Here is a 16,497-nt window from a genome sequence, read left to right as displayed (position 1 = left end):
AAAATACGCCTATTACTAAAAGAAGTCTCCTCCAGTACCTCAAATGTCCACTAGGGGCCGCAGCCTACAAAGACTTGCTGATCTAAATACCCAGTATTGACGCTTTTGAGAATCCGACTGTCCTTTCAGGGTTTCCGTAGCCCGCTGGCAACATGGCGACTTCCTTATGAGCCACGCTGTTGATTAAATAATCGAATCAGTCAAAAAAAAAAAAAACCCGTTGTATTCTGACGCTTAGTGTAAGATAATAATAAAAAATGTCGGGCCGACACAACAACAAATTACCGACGAACCTCCCCCAATTGCAAAATCTGATCAAAAGGGATCCCAAGTCCTATACGGAGGAGGTAAGACACTTGCTATTGGATTTGTCAACTGGCCTGATCCCAAATAAACCAAAAGAATGACATGACATTGCACTATGGCAAGCTGTTCATGTATTTATTAAGCCTAACTAGGATCTATTTGTAACTACTATTTATGTGTAAACATGCGTTATATCTTTCATTTTCTTAAGTAGTTACGTTAGATGATAGTCACTATTCAAATAGTAACAAGTTACTATTCTATTATTATTGATAACAAATTGCTATGGGGATCTGTATGTAATTCAGATAGCAGTTACTGATTTCCGCCGGTATTACTAGTTACTAAAATAGATACTTGTTAGTTATACGGAATAGATGTTAAAATTTTGATTTATTCGTAGTTTATAATATTCTAAATGAGCTTAATTTGTTGTCATTCCAGTTTTTGCAACAGTATCGTCATTATCAGTCAAATGTGGAGATCTTTAAACATCAGCCTGACAAATCCAACAAAGATCTGGCTGAGCTGGTCATGTTCCTGGCTCAGGTATGGAGGTGCTCTCTATTTTTTTTGTATAAGACCTTTTATGGATTATACACTGTTATTGACTGATTGTGATTTATGTCTCCAGGTTGGACACTGTTATTTAGAGGAGCTGTCAGACTTCCCACAGCAGCTGACTGATCTTCTCCTAAACCATCATACTGTGCTGGAGTCAGATCTCAGAATGGTACGTACGAATGGCATTTGTTGTTCATGTGAATTTTTTTTACAGTACAGCTAGTATTGTACTAGTTTACAATTTGATAAAAGTAGTTTTGCAGTCTTTCAGAGTAGTAGCTGTTTTTAAAGGTACACAACTTTTGGCCCTCTAGTGGTTAAAAAAAAAGAAAACTGCATGCATTTTGCAGAAGAAAGTTGTTTTGGTTGTGCTTCGGCTAAATGGATGAAAATGACCCTTCACTATACAGACTTGGGAGGGTTACTTTAAAAAAGTATTCCGTTACAGTTACAAATTACTTCATAAAAAAAGTATTCAGTAACGTAATCCAAGTACCACAAAATGAAAGTAATGTAATCTGATTACTTTTGGATTACTTCAAGGTCACATATATAAAGAAAAAAAGGGGGGTCAACTTTACTGTAAATAAATTGCATTTTTAAATTTAATTTTAATTATTTCTTCTCAATTTCTGCAAGTTTTTAAATGTTACACGTTCCATACTTTTGAATGGGTCTCAATTTAAATATTTTAAAAAATCTGATAAATTATCTATTGCAATATTATTATAGTTGTTGTCATCTAGAGCTTAAAAATATAAAAGTGACGTCAGATCATAACAAAACTGAACAAGCTCAGATCAAACATCTCTGTTCATGTTTGTTCTGCTTTAATTTGATAGTTTAGCATTTTGGTTTCTTTTAAAACCAATTAAAGCTAAGAATCATGTCTCATTTCCACAAATTGGGAATGAATATATATATATATATATATATATATATATATATATATATATATATATATATATATATAATATTTATATACTTACATACATACACTAAAGGGCTGTGTACCACACCATACACACGTCAAAGTAGCCAAAGAAACTTTACTCTCTTTTACTCTCTTTATGGATATGACGAGACATGCTAGTAATGTATGTAGTGTAAAAATAAACAGAACAAAAAAGCTACATGGTGTACTTTTAACTTTTGAAGATCTGTTTTTTTTGTTTTTTTTTCTAATTAAATAACTTTTTGCAATTTCTCTCAGACGTTTTGCAAAGCCCTCATCCTCTTGAGGAACAAAGATCTGGTCAGTCCCACCAGTCTTCTGGGGCTGTTCTTTGAGCTGCTGCGCTGTCATGACAAACTTTTGCGAAAGGTCTGTGATTTTTGCAGTACAATTCTGTTTTAAGTATTATTGCTTGAACATTACATTGAATTATCGCAAAGCTTGCTGATTAAAAATCGTCCTTTGTCTCCTCAGACTTTATACACCCATATTGTGACCGATATCAAAAATATCAATGCCAAGCACAAAAACAACAAACTGAACACGGTAAGTCGCTTGTATTTGAGAGTCATATTCATTTTCCATCAAGTGACAATTGAAGTACTGCAGCAGAATGTGCAAAACATAACTTCATTTGGGTAAAAAAAAAAAAAGAAAAGAAAAATGATATTTGGTATTAAAGAAGTCAGCTTGATAGAAAAGTTGTGATAGTCTTTTCTTCTATACTGTGGGATATATCCATATATCCCAGTGAAAGGGCTTCTCAAACAAGAAAATGTAGGGTGGGACTTTTTTCTCTCCATTGGTATTGATTGGATGGTTGTGGTTTGCTATTGGTGGATCTCATGTGAGTGACAGGTTGTCCCGCTCACATGTCAGTAAACATGTCATCAGAGAAGAGATGTCGCTGTGAAAGGGAGGGAAAATTATTTTGATTAAAGATTACGAGGGCACATGAATGAAAAAAAAAAAGATAAACAAATATTGTATTATTCCATTAAAAAAGAGGATTGTCATTTTTGATTTTATGGTGACTTTAAGATTTTTTGTCATTGTGACGTTTTTTTTCCCCCTTAAGTTACTGTCTAAATTGTTGTCTCATACTTTTTTCTTTACATATTTCAACATTTCTTATTTTGATTTTGTGCTGAAATATGAGGTTGCATGAGATTCCCTCCATTCGTTTGGAAATAAATACTCAGCTCTTTTGTGTTTGCTTCTGCGCTCAGACCTTACAGAACTTCATGTACACCATGCTGAGGGATTCAAACCCTATTGCTGCCAAGATCTCTTTAGATGTAATGGTTGAGCTTTACAAAAGAGACATCTGGTGAGTCCTTGAACAGAAACCTCTTTGTAATATTATGGGATGCATTTAGCATGACCTGAAGTCATCGCTGTTTTCTATTCCCACCTCAATCAATCAGGAATGACTCTAAAACCGTGAATGTCATCACCACAGCGTGTTTCTCCAAAGTCACAAAGGTTGGAATAATTTTTTTTTTTCTCTCTAATGAAATATGTATGAATCTCCAGTATTACGGACACTTTACTCACTTATTATATACTGTATTATAACTTTATTTACTAAACGGCTAATCGAGACCTCTTCTAACATGTTTGAACAAATTTGGTCTTCTCTCAGATCCTTGTAGCTGGATTGAAGTTCTTCCTGGGAAAAGATGAAGATGAAAAGAAAGACAGTGATTCAGAATCTGAGGTACAATAAGTGCAGGTTTTGCTTCATGTTACTTGTTTTATGTACACTACCATGCAAAAGCTTAGGGGCATTAATTTTTTTAATTAATTAGCAAAAATAAAGACATGTATAATGTTAAAATAAAGACATTTATAATGTTACAAAAGATTTCTATTTCGAATAAACGTTGTTCTTTTGAACTCTCTATTCATCATAGAATCCTGACAAAAATGATCAAGGTTTCCACAAAAATATTAATTAGGACAATTGTTTTTAACGTTCATTGATGTTAGTAAGAATTGTTTCTTGTCCACCAAATCAGCATATCAGAATGATTTCTGAAGGATCATGTGACACTGAAGACTGGAGTAATGATGCTGAAATAAATTACATTTTAAAATATATTCAAATAGAAAATGGTTATTTTAATTTGTTATAATATTTCACAATATTACTGTTTTTACTGTATTTTTGGTCAAATAATTGCAGTTTTGCAAATAACTTCTGTCATCTTACAGCCCCCCCAAATTGTTTGGTAGTGTACTTTAAATATTAATAATTTTTTTTTTCTTTTTTTTTCCCCTCTGCAGGACGATGCACCAACAGCCAGAGATCTAATGATCCGATATTCCACTGGAAAGAAAACGTCCAAAAATAAGAGGAAAATGGAGAAAGCCATGAAAGTCCTCAAGGTTAAATAAAGTCTCATAATCAGCAAATCAATGATTTGTTGACTTAATTTCAATGCTAAATTTGTCATTTTCATTTTGTTTTCTCAGAAACATAAAAAGAAGAAAAAAGTAGAGGTTTTTAATTTCTCCGCCATCCACTTGATCCACGATCCACAAGGTCAGATCATCCTTTCACACTGTATATAATGCAACAAACATGCAGTGTAGTGGATAATTGTGGGTTCAGACCCACAAGAACTCTTCCATGAACTGTGAATCTCTTTCTCTAAAAGCATGTAGATTAGTAATTATCATCTGTGTTCTTCAGATTTCGCAGAGAAGCTCCTGAAGCAGCTGGAGAGCTCAAACGAGCGGTTTGAGGTGAAGATCATGATGATGGAGCTCATCTCTAGACTTGTGGGAATTCATGAGGTAATGTATGAGTGAGCATTTTCACATTTCTGCTTCATTATTTTCTCATTAGTTACTCCATCTAACCTGTTTTGTTTCCATCTTTACAGCTTTTCCTTTTTAATTACTATCCGTTTGTCCAGCGGTTCCTTCAGCCTCACCAGAGAGGTAAACACTGCTGTCTATATAGAACACTTACAAAAAATAAAGTGTAGTTCACTTTAGTGTCTCTTGTATAATGTCATATCTCTTTAGAGGCTGTGTTTATTGTCTCCTCCTGTTAATTTGTTGTTTTCTTTCAGAGGTGACCAAAATTCTGTTGTGTGCCGCCCAGGCCTCCCATCAGCTGGTCCCTCCTGAGGTAAGAACTGATCATGAGACCTTTCTATAATGATTATATATCATTAAACAAGCTTGACCTTGAAAAGTTTCAATCATTTCATTTAGAAAGGATGCATTAAATTGATCAAAAGTGACAGTAAAGATATTTATAATGTTACAAAAGATAAAAAAAAAATAGAATTTTTTTTTTTAAATTATATACTGCGGTTTCCACAAAAATATGAAGCAGCAACACTGATAATAATAAGAAATGATTCTTGAGCAGCAAATCAGCATATAGAATGATTTCTGAAATCCTCACAGGAATAAATTTAAATTTTTAAATATATTAAAATACAAAACACAATATTAAATGCAGCCCTGGTGAGCATAAGAGACATGAACAAAAAACATGAACAAATCTTACTCGCCATGTACTAATTCATCATTACTGTTATATCCACAGATCATTGAGCCAGTCATCATGACCATCGCCAATAACTTTGTTACAGAACGAAATTCAGGGGAGGTCATGACCGTTGGGTAGGTGTTGTGTAAATCTCAGTCAAATATGGTGAAATGATAAAAACACTGTTATTTTATCCCTCATTTCTTCATGAATATCTCTCGTTCATCCTCATATCTCAGAATCAACGCCATAAAAGAAGTGGCAGCCCGCTGTCCTCTCTCGATGTCAGAAGACCTGCTTCAAGATCTCACACAGTACAAATCCCACAAAGATAAAAGTATGTGGTTCATCGTTATTTATCATGGTCTGTTCATCGGATGCTATTTACTTTGAATGAATATGAGAATAGACTCTTTGACTTTTCTTTGAATATTGTCTGTGTTTATCTTCCAGATGTTGTGATGTCTGCCAGAGGTCTTATCCAGCTCTTCAGAGATCTCAATCCAAAGATGCTACACAGAAAAGACAGGGTGAGAAGCTTAAAATATTGAATTATGTAAAAAATAATAAGTTAACTGCAAAGGAGATTAAATAGTCCCTGAGTTGCACATTCTAGATAAAGTATTCAAAAAAAAAAAAAAAAAAATCTTAGATTTTAAGTTAAAATTTCAATAAATAGACACATTTGATGTTCACGGTTAATGGTCACATGACATGCAGGTAAATAAAATGTCATGGTTTTTTTTGTGTTTTTTCTTTTTTTTCTTTATGTGTTTTATTTTGATTGTTTATTTTAAAAAAGATTTATTCATTTAAATTTTACATTTTTACCATTGAATTTAACTTTTCATCCACCCCATTTTGGGAAAATCTGTTGAGAATTAAGATTAAGAATTTATTTGTTTTTATTTATTTATTTATTTGTTTTGTTTTTTTTTGTTTTTAAAGAAATTAATACTTTTATTCAGCAAGGATGCATTGAATTGATAAAAAGTCACTGTAAAGACATTTTTAATGTTACAAATTATTTTTATTTAAAATAAATGCTGTTCGTTTGAACTTTCTATTAATCAAAGAATCCTGGAAAAAAGTATAATGGTTTCCAGATAATATTAAGCAGCACAACTCTTTTTTTCTTTTTTTTTTCTTTCTTTTTTCCTCCCCATTGATAGTAATAATAAATGTTTCTTGAGCAGGAATTCAGCATATTACAATGATTTCTGAAGGATCACGTGACACTGAAGACTGTAGTAATGATGTCTTGATGCTGTAGTAATGATGCTGAAAATTCCACTCTGCCATTACAGGAATAAATGACATTTTAAAAGAGAAAAGTTATTTTAAAGTATAATATTACACAATATTGTTTTTACTGTATTATTGATCAAGTAATTGCAGATTTGTTTAGCTCAACAAATTTGCAAAATCTAAGACTTTTGAATGTTAATGTACATTAATGTTTTTGCATTTATTGTGTTACCAGGGGAAGCCCACAGAATCTTCTAAGGAGGCCAGAATCCAGAACTATGGAGAACTGGAGGCCAAAGACTACATCCCTGGTGCTGAGGTGCTGGAAGTAGAGGAGAAAGTAGATGAAGAGGAGGATGAAGGTATGTGAAAATCTGCATTAGCATTATTTTATTATTTCATTGATTAATACGTGTGTTAAAAGTGGCATGACATTTCATTCCATCGTAATGCGTTACCTTACAGATGGCTGGGAGAGCGCCAGCATGAGTGAGGATGATGAAGATGGAGAGTGGGTGAACGTGCATCACTCCTCTGATGAAGATCAGACAGAAGTGGTGAGGATCTTACCACTTTCTTAACTGATGCTACATTTGATTCTAACGATGGGAAATAACGCATCTGAACTCGTGTTGTGTCTGTATCTGTCAGGCTGAGAAATTACAGAGTATCCCAGAGGACGAGCGCAAAGCCAAAGCTGCCGTGGTCAGCACGAGTCGTCTCCTCACGCAGGACGACTTCAAAAAGATCCGCATCGCTCAGATGGCCAAAGAGGTCAGCTCTGCTCCCGGAAAGGGTCAGAAGAGGAAGAACGTAGAGAGTGATGAGGAAGAGGAGAGGTAGGACGTGTTTCTTTACTGAAATGATTTTAGAACCATAAAATATATAAACTGAGAATAATCAATGTTTTTTTTTTTTTTTTTCAGAGGAGAGTTACTTAGCCTGAGAGACATTGAGCGTCTTCATAAGAAACCCAAATCTGACAAAGAAACACGACTGGCAACAGCCATGGTGAGAATGGACTATATACACACTGCTCTCCAAAAGTTTGGAAACACCCCTGGAGAAAAGTGTGCTTTTGGACGATATCAGCATAAATCCTTATCATTTTTTGGTGCAAACTTGACATTATCATTGAAGACCTGCAATAATAATTTTCATTTTGATTACATAATAATGGCAATATATACATGTCAAAGTCAGACATGATACTTTGCCAGCTGTGATGCCTGGTTACTGGTTTAAACTTGGCCCAGGTTTGTAAAAGATTTTTGGGTCAGCACACCTTAATAGCTTCAACAACTGATTGCCAATTAAGTTTAGAATACAATGAACCAATTAGATCCCAGTTTAGGTCAGATAGCTGCTAATGATGGATATTTTGATGAATCGAAAGTTTTTTTCTATGTATAAACTGTTTATGTAATGTTTTCATAGTTTGTGTTGTCCCTTATCAGTGCAAAATTATTCATGCCAATATTGTCCAAAACCCCACTTTTCTAGGGCGTTTCCAAACTTTTGGATGGCAGTGTACAGGGAGTGCAGAATTATTAGGCAAGTTGATTTTCTGATCATATTTTTTTCCAAGCACATTTTACCAATTCCAATCCACATCAATCTTAATAACTACTATTAATATTGTTTTTAATCATTTATAAGTGATATATAATTGTTCATGAAGGCTGGAAATGAAAAATGCCCTATATTCAGGTGTGCAGAATTATTAGGCAGGTTTCCTTTTACAGATAAAATGAGCCAAAAAAGAGATTTAACTCAGACTAAAAAGTCAAAAATTATTAAATACTCATGAGAAGGACGCAATACTAATGTAATACTAGAAATTGCAAAGTTAAAGCATGACCATTGGACAGTGAAATGCTCATTGGGTCAGCTGGGTCATACAAAAACAGCTGGAGAAGAAAAGACACGTTAACTGCAAAATAATTAAGAATTAAGGTGAAGAATTAAGTGTGAAACCATCAGGAACCCTTTAGTCTCCAGCGCCACCATTTCCCAGTACTGAAACCTACCTGGAGTCTTCAGAAGTGTGAGGTGTCAGGATCTCAGAGACTTAAGTCAGAGACTGGGTTTTTATAGGCCTTATAGACAGACAGCTTGAGAGTGACTCCTGAAGGACCAGCACCACATCCTCTTGTACCACTGTTTGAAGAATTTATCTTCCAGAATCTGGCAGTAAGGTGTGGGAGTTCACTTTTAGTCCATCTCTTATCCTGAAATGTCCATCTTGCAGAGATGGACTAAATGATCTTCCAAAACTTACTGCCAGATTCTGGAAGATAAATTCTTCAAACAGTGGTACAAGAGGATGTGGTGCTGGTCCTTCAGGAGTCACTCTCAAGCTGTCTGTCTATAAGGCCTATAAAAACCCAGTCTTCATGTACTTTATAACACTTCAGCTTGTGATTCTTATTAAGAGCGGGTCATTTTTTAGGATTCTTCACCTAACTTAAGTCTCTGAGATCCTGACACCTCACACTTCTGAAGACTCCAGGTAGGTTTCAGTACTGGGAAATGGTGGCGCTGGAGACTAAAGGGTTCCTGATGGTTTCACACTTAATTCTTCACCTTAATTCTTAATTATTTTGCAGTTAACGTGTCTTTTCTTTTCCAGCTGTTTTTGTATGACCCCGCTGACCCAATGAGCATTTCACTGTCCAATGGTCATGCTTTAACTTTGCAATTTCTAGTATTACATTAGTATTGCGTCCTTCTCATGAGTATTTAATAATTTTTGACTTTTTAGTCTGAGTTAAATCTCTTTTTTGGCTCATTTTATCTGTAAAAGGAAACCTGCCTAATAATTCTGCACACCTGAATATAGGGCATTTTTCATTTCCAGCCTTCATGAACAATTATATATCACTTATAAATGATTAAAAACAATATTAATAGTAGTTATTAAGATTGATGTGGATTGGAATTGGTAAAATGTGCTTGGAAAAAAAATATGATCAGAAAATCAACTTGCCTAATAATTCTGCACTCCCTGTATATACATATTATATCCTGATGTTGAAGGAAAGAAAACACATTGACATTTTGTCATCTACCCATAGCAAAGTAACAAGGTTAAAGGTTACATTTTCTTGACATTTTTCTCTCTCAGGCTGGGCGGACCGATAGGAAGGAGTTCGTTAAAAAGAGGAGTAAGCTAAACCCGTACGCCAGCACCAGTAACAAGGAGAAAAAACGAAACAAGAACTTCCTAATGATGAAACACAGTCAGAACGTGAGGACCAAGGGCAAACGCTCCTTCAGAGAGAAACAAGTGAGCCTGCAGCTGTTTTCACGTCTTTAATACCTTTAGATGCAATAAGCCTCCATATATTTTATTTACCATTCAAGTTCAGTTTGTAATGTTTCCTGTTGATATTGATCTTCCTCACTCATTTTCCCCTCAGATGGCCCTTAAAGATGCACTCTTAAAGAAGAGAAAACGCAAGTAATTCCCACCTGTAACGGACCAGAGCTGATTGAATGGTTCATTTCATGCTATGATCTGTGCGGACCGTTCTGTGTACAGGAAGACAATATACAGACTTCTTGACTGTGTGGATTTTCATGTTGCCTTTTAATAAATCATTTAAACACTTGAAAATTGTTGCATTACTTTTTGTGTTTGACCTACAATATGCCTCTACAGTACAATAGTTTTTGTGACCACTGTATGAAAAAAAGAAAGAAAAAAAACTCCAGTGATATTTCAAACGAATATACTAGGTTTATGAGGTCAAGTTGAGCTTTATTGTAATTCCGCTATATGTGGTGACACAGTGGAACAAAATGTCGTGGTTCACAGGTCCACGGTGCTACATAAATACAGACATACAACAATGAAGTAAAGCAGTATAAACCCATACACATCTAACCTACTGAGAGAGTCTGACTATAAATATACTATATATAAATATTTACATAAAAAAAAAATAAAAAAAATCATACTATACAAATGCTTTCACATAAATACATGTGTTAAGAGAAACATTGTAAGTCAAGCCCAGCTTTGATGTATGATCCCTCATATTTGCATCCCTCTTATCCAGTGTCATGCTAAGCACATATATCCTAGTGACAGCTGTGTAGTCCTTCTCCAAATCATCGGCAGAGGTGTTAGGTGCTGGATAGTTTAGGAATTCACTCCACAGGTGAACTGTATCTTCTTGCTTTTGTTTAGCGTTTCATTGCAGTCTTCTCTAACTAGTAAGTGTCTTGTCAAGGTTATTGGATTATTATTTTTTGAAAAACAGGCTCATTGGAAATGCATCAAAATATGTGCAAAATATTCGCTGGCGGACGTTCTGGGGAAATTTTTTTTGTTGTTGTTAGCTGGGCTTGTACCCTACATACAGTAGTTCGGTAATGATCGTTCGCGTTTGGAAAATATACTTGTCACACTGTTAGCAAAACCAAACGTGAAAATGGTGTATCATTTGCTGAAATGACTCGCTAACGTTACTAGGGCAGTGCTGAACCAGTTTAGCTACCGAACAAACTTACTACGTTAACAAAACTATAGTTTAATCATACCATGTTGAGGTCTTAAAGGGTATTTCACCCAAAAAATGAAAATTCTGTCATTTATTACTAACCCATGCCGTTCCACACCCGTAAGACCTTCGTTAATCTTCGGAACACAAATTAAGATATTTTAGTTGAAATCGGATGGCTCAGTGAGGCCTTCATATGGAGCAATGACATTTCCTCTCTCAAAATCCATTAATGTACTAAAAACATATTTAAATCAGTTCATGTGAGTAGGCTACAGTGGTTCAATATTAATATTATAAAGCAACGAGAATATTATAAATAAATAAAAATAACGACTTGTCACTTGTATAGTGATGGCCGATTTCAAAACACTGATTCATTTTGCTCCGAAACTTCCTGAAGCAGTGTGTCGAATCTGTTGTTCGGACTGGAGCGCCAAAGTCACGTGATTTCAGCCGTTGGCAGTTTGACACGCGATCTGAATCATCATGATTCGATATGCTGATTCATAAGGCTCCTGAAGCAGTGTTTTGAAATCAGCCATCACTTTATAAGTCGTTATTTTTTTTAATTTTTTTTGGTGCACCAAAAATATTCTAGTCGCTTTGTAATATTAATATTGAACCACTGTACTCACATGAACCGATTTAAATATGTTTTTAGTACCTTTATGGATCTTGAGAGAGGAAATGTCATTACTCCTTATGGAGGCCTCACGGAGCTATCGGATTTCAACTAAAATATCCTAATTTTGTGTTCTGAAGATGAACGAAGGTCTTACGGGTGTGAAACGACATGAGGGTAAGTAAGGTTAATAAATGACAGAATTTTCATTTTTGGGTGAACTAACCCTTTAACAGTGGGCTATTTTTTGTGAAAAGGAACAAAAGTTGCCATTTTATTGCCACTACTATTCATTTTGACTGGAAACTGTGAAATGAACGATTTTTTTTGCAAAACTGTAGGTCTAGTAGAAGCACATATTTCCAGTGAGCCTGGGATAGTCATTATTTGGCTAGTTGGATATTGTTTTCGGTTTATCAATGTTTTGTAGAGCTTACCTGTTTCCGTTTCTCTTTGGAAATGAATAGAGATACATTGAGAAGATGGCTGGATTTGAGAACTTCTCCATCCCTGATCTAAATCCACATCTCAATGTTACCTCATTTGTCAACTTTGAGTTGGTCATTTTCAGGAGTTGTGCAATTTGCTTCAGTGTCTTGTTTGGGCCTCCAACACACGCCTACGTCCTGTGGCTTATTGTGACAGGAAGACGAATTGCATCAGAGTTTCTAAACTTAAATCTTTCTGTTTGTGAGATAATTATTTACGTTAATTATTTTATTGGGTTATTTGTGATGGTATTTCCAGAGATCGTAACATTTTCAACATTTACAATAGGATTTCACATCACTGGTCGTCCTCTGTTTCAGTGTCTGATGTGTGTTGAACGTTACCTGGCAGTGGTTCATCCTGTAACTTTTCTGAAGTTCAAACCTCTCAGATATAAAGTGATCTGCTCTGCTGCTGTGTGGTTTACGGCTCTCGGATCCTGTTTGTTTTGTGTGTTTACTGCAGTCAAACATGTTAAGGTTTGTATGTGTGGTATGCTACTGCAGTTTTTACTCTTTCTTTCTGTAAACCTCTTCTGCTGTTTAACTGTTCTCTGGGCCCTGAAGAAACCTGGACCAGGAAAAGCAGGGAAAGAGAGAAAGGAGAAAAACCAAATGAAGAGAAGAGCGTTTTATCTCATTCTGATAATTACTGTGACTTTGGTCACAATGTTTGGACCTGTTATTATCTCAGGACTTTTCTATCTTCTGTCATCACAAGATGTTTCAATATTTACATCCTTCAGCTATTTATGTTTCATTGCATCTAGTTTTGTGCAGCCTGTTCTGTATCTCCATCAGGCTGGAAAACTGCCCTTCCTTTGCTGGAGCTGAAGTTTCTCAAATGTAATTAAATATATATTTTTTTAAATTACCAAATTGTTTGTAGAAGTAGTAGTAATAATAGATAATAATATTCATTATTTTTTCCCTAGATGATTTAGCACATTATAGTAGTAATAATTGTTAATAATATTAATAATGTTTTCCCTAAATGAAGCATATGAATGTAATATGTTAATTTTCAGTTTTAAATAAAACCCCAGATTTCTAATGTGGTCTAATAAGTGAGAAGAAACTTTAATTATTTATAAGTTCAATATTATAAGGTAATATTCTGCACTCTTTAAAATTGGCATTTTATGCTAATTTCATATTCGAAACAACAACTGTCTTTTAGTTATGTTTGATACATTTGCATGTGAGGCCTCTTTGGCTCTATTCAATATGTAAACTATGTAAATTCTGTATGAAAGATGCAACAGCAGAGCTAGTCCTCTAATGAGGCATACCGTGCTTCATTTGGGAATATTTTCCATTTACTCCCCAGGAAACAGTTTTCTAAGTAATATCTTCATTTTGTTATATCTTGGCAATTGGTTAAAAAAAATGTGTTAGAAATCACATGCTGTCTGTGCTATATTGAATGGGACCCGTTTGAGAAGACTGGAACGTTACTTGTCAAGGTAATAATCATCTCTTATAACTTGTATTTTAAGTTTTTAAGTATTCAAATCATAAACTTAGATATTTAATAAACTATTTTTATTAATTTTTCAGTTATCACTTTCAGTCGAATTCTATGTAAAGCTAATAGAAGATTATGTCATTTTAAAGGCAGTGAAACTTATTTAATGTAATTTAAAATCAGAGTCACAAGGTCAGATCATCCTTTCACGCTGTATATAATACAACATACATGTAGTGATGTAGTGTATTGGTTAATGATCTGGTTGCAGGTTCAGACCCACAAGAACTCTTCCATGAACTGTGAATCTATTTCTATAAAAGCATGTAGATCAGTAATTATCATCTGTGTTCTTCAGATTTCGCAGAGAAGCTCCTGAAGCAGCTGGAGAGCTTAAACGAGCCAGTCATCATGACCATCGCCAATAACTTTGTTACAGAACGAAATTCAGGGGAGGTCATGACCGTTGCGTAGGTGTTGTGTAAATCTCAGTCAAATACGGTGAAATGTGAAAACACTGTTATTTTATCCCTCTTTTTCTCATGAATATCTCTCGTTCATCCTCATATCTCAGAATCAACGCCATAATAGAAGTGGCAGCCCGCTGTCCTCTCTCGATGTTATTTATCGTTATTTATCATGGTCTGTTCATCGGATGCTATTTACTTTGAATGAATATGAGAATAGACTCTTTGACTAGTGTTTATCTTCCAGATGTTGTGATGTCTGCCAGAGGTCTTATCCAGCTCTTCAGAGATCTCAATCCAAAGATGCTACACAGAAAAGACAGGGTGAGAATCTTAAAATATTAAATTATGTAAAAAATGATAAGTTAACTGCAAAAAGAGATTTAGTCCCTGAGTTGCACATTCTAGATCAAGTATTCCCCCCCAAAAAATTTATTTATTTGTTTTTTTTAAAGAAATTAATTACATTTAATTACATTACAATTAATTACAAAGAAACACGACTGGCAACAGCCATGGTGAATATGGACTATATACACACTGCTCTCCAAAAGTTTGGAAACACCCCTGGCAAAGTGTGGTTTTGGACGATATCAGCATAAATCCTTATCATTTTTTGGTGCAAATACATTAAAGTAACTTGACATTATCATTGAAGACCAGCAATAATAATTTTAATTTTGATTACATAATAATGGCAATATATACATGTCAAAGTCAGACATGCCCCTTTGCCAGCTGTGATGCCTGTTACTGGTTTAAACTTGGCCCAGGTTTGTAAAAGATTTTTGGGTCAGCACACCTTAATAGGTTCAAAAACTGATTGCCATTTAAGTTTAGAATACAATGAACCAATTAGAACCCAATTTAGGTCAGATAGCTGCTAACGGTGGATATTTTGATGAAAAAAAAAAAAAATCATATATATATATATATATATATATATATATATATATATATATATAATCTCGATGTTGAAGGAAAGAAAACACATTGACATTTTGTCATCTACCCAAAGCAAAGTAACAAGGTTAAAGGTTACATTTTCTTGACATTTTTCTCTCTCAGGCTGGGCGGACCGATAGGAAGGAGTTCGTTAAAAAGAGGAGTAAGCTAAACCCGTACGCCAGCACCAGTAACAAGGAGAAAAAACGAAACAAGAACTTCCTAATGATGAAACACAGTCAGAACGTGAGGACCAAGGGCAAACGCTCCTTCAGAGAGAAACAAGTGAGCCTGCAGCTGTTTTCACGTCTTTAATACCTTTAGATGCAATAAGCCTCCATATATTTTATTTACCATTCAAGTTCAGTTTGTAATGTTTCCTGTTGATATTGATCTTCCTCACTCATTTTCCCCTCAGATGGCCCTTAAAGATGCACTCTTAAAGAAGAGAAAACGCAAGTAATTCCCACCTGTAACGGACCAGAGCTGATCGAATGGTTCATTTCATGCTATGATCTGTGCGGACCGTTCTGTGTACAGGAAGACAATATACAGACTTCTTGACTGTGTGGATTTTCATGTTGCCTTTTAATAAATCATTTAAACATTTGAAAATTGTTGCATTACTTTTTGTGTTCGACCTACAGTATACCTCTGGACAAACTGCACACATAATAGTTTAATAGTTTTTGTGACCACTGTATATGGGGGAAAAAAAAATATTTAGCCAGTGATATTTCAAAAGAATATACTATGTTTGTCCCAGCTTCGATATATGATCCCTCATATTTGCATCCCTCTTATCCAGTGTCATGCTAAGCACATATATCCTAGTGACAGCTGTGTAGTCCTTCTCCAAATCATCGGCAGAGGTGTTAGGTGCTGGATAGTTTAGGAATTCACTCCACAGGTGAACTGTATCTTCTTGCTTTTGTTTAGCGTTTCATTGCAGTCTTCTCTAACTAGTAAGTGTCTTGTCAAGGTTATTGGATTATTATTTTGAAAAACAGGCTCATTGGAAATGCATCCCTGTGGCGACATTTCTGCAAAATATTTTGTTTCTTCTTGCATGTTTTTCAATATTTTTAAAGTAAAATGTACAGTAAGTGGTGCTAAAAACAAATTCACATTTAATTCAAAACAGATTAACGCAAATCTGACATCTGATTTATTACGTTGGTTGTACTGTACCATATAGCAGTTAAGGAATGCGTAAATATTAATGATATGTTGCATTTGTAAAATACACACCTATTTGTTACTGTTAGCAAAACCAGATGTGAAGATGGTGTATCATTTGCTGAAATGATAAAGGGACTCGCTTCTAGGGCAGTGCTGAACCAGTTGAGCTACCGAGCAAACATAATAGGCTACATTAGCAAAAACCATAGTGCTGGTTATGTAATGCGAAC

At 34.8% G+C, this 16,497-nt stretch overlaps 2 protein-coding genes across 2 annotated transcripts; both read left to right on the top strand.

Annotated features, from left to right (window-relative positions):
* The first annotated feature begins 122 nt into the window (after positions 1 to 122).
* On the top strand, positions 123 to 10,195 carry sdad1 (SDA1 domain containing 1). Its single transcript, XM_067375472.1, has 22 exons — positions 123 to 347; positions 751 to 855; positions 941 to 1,039; positions 2,084 to 2,194; positions 2,300 to 2,371; positions 3,055 to 3,155; positions 3,253 to 3,310; positions 3,471 to 3,545; positions 4,115 to 4,216; positions 4,304 to 4,373; positions 4,524 to 4,627; positions 4,717 to 4,774; positions 4,909 to 4,967; positions 5,394 to 5,470; positions 5,576 to 5,673; positions 5,790 to 5,866; positions 6,820 to 6,946; positions 7,050 to 7,141; positions 7,236 to 7,423; positions 7,511 to 7,595; positions 9,712 to 9,873; positions 10,007 to 10,195. Exons 1-22 carry the CDS (start codon positions 258 to 260, stop codon positions 10,049 to 10,051), a joined length of 2,055 nt encoding a protein of 684 aa, XP_067231573.1. The 5' UTR covers positions 123 to 257; the 3' UTR covers positions 10,052 to 10,195.
* Positions 10,196 to 11,196: 1,001 nt separating this feature from the next.
* LOC137012237 (protein SDA1 homolog) lies at positions 11,197 to 15,629 on the top strand. The gene is made up of 6 exons (XM_067375371.1): positions 11,197 to 11,212; positions 14,032 to 14,143; positions 14,248 to 14,315; positions 14,388 to 14,464; positions 15,209 to 15,370; positions 15,504 to 15,629. Exons 1-6 carry the CDS (start codon positions 11,197 to 11,199, stop codon positions 15,546 to 15,548), a joined length of 480 nt encoding a protein of 159 aa, XP_067231472.1. The 3' UTR covers positions 15,549 to 15,629.
* Positions 15,630 to 16,497: the final 868 nt, after the last annotated feature.

The sequence above is a fragment of the Chanodichthys erythropterus genome, chromosome 22 (genome assembly GCF_024489055.1).
Source record: "Chanodichthys erythropterus isolate Z2021 chromosome 22, ASM2448905v1, whole genome shotgun sequence".
NCBI lineage: Eukaryota > Metazoa > Chordata > Actinopteri > Cypriniformes > Xenocyprididae > Chanodichthys > Chanodichthys erythropterus.
This window is presented reverse-complemented; position numbering and strand designations above follow the sequence as displayed.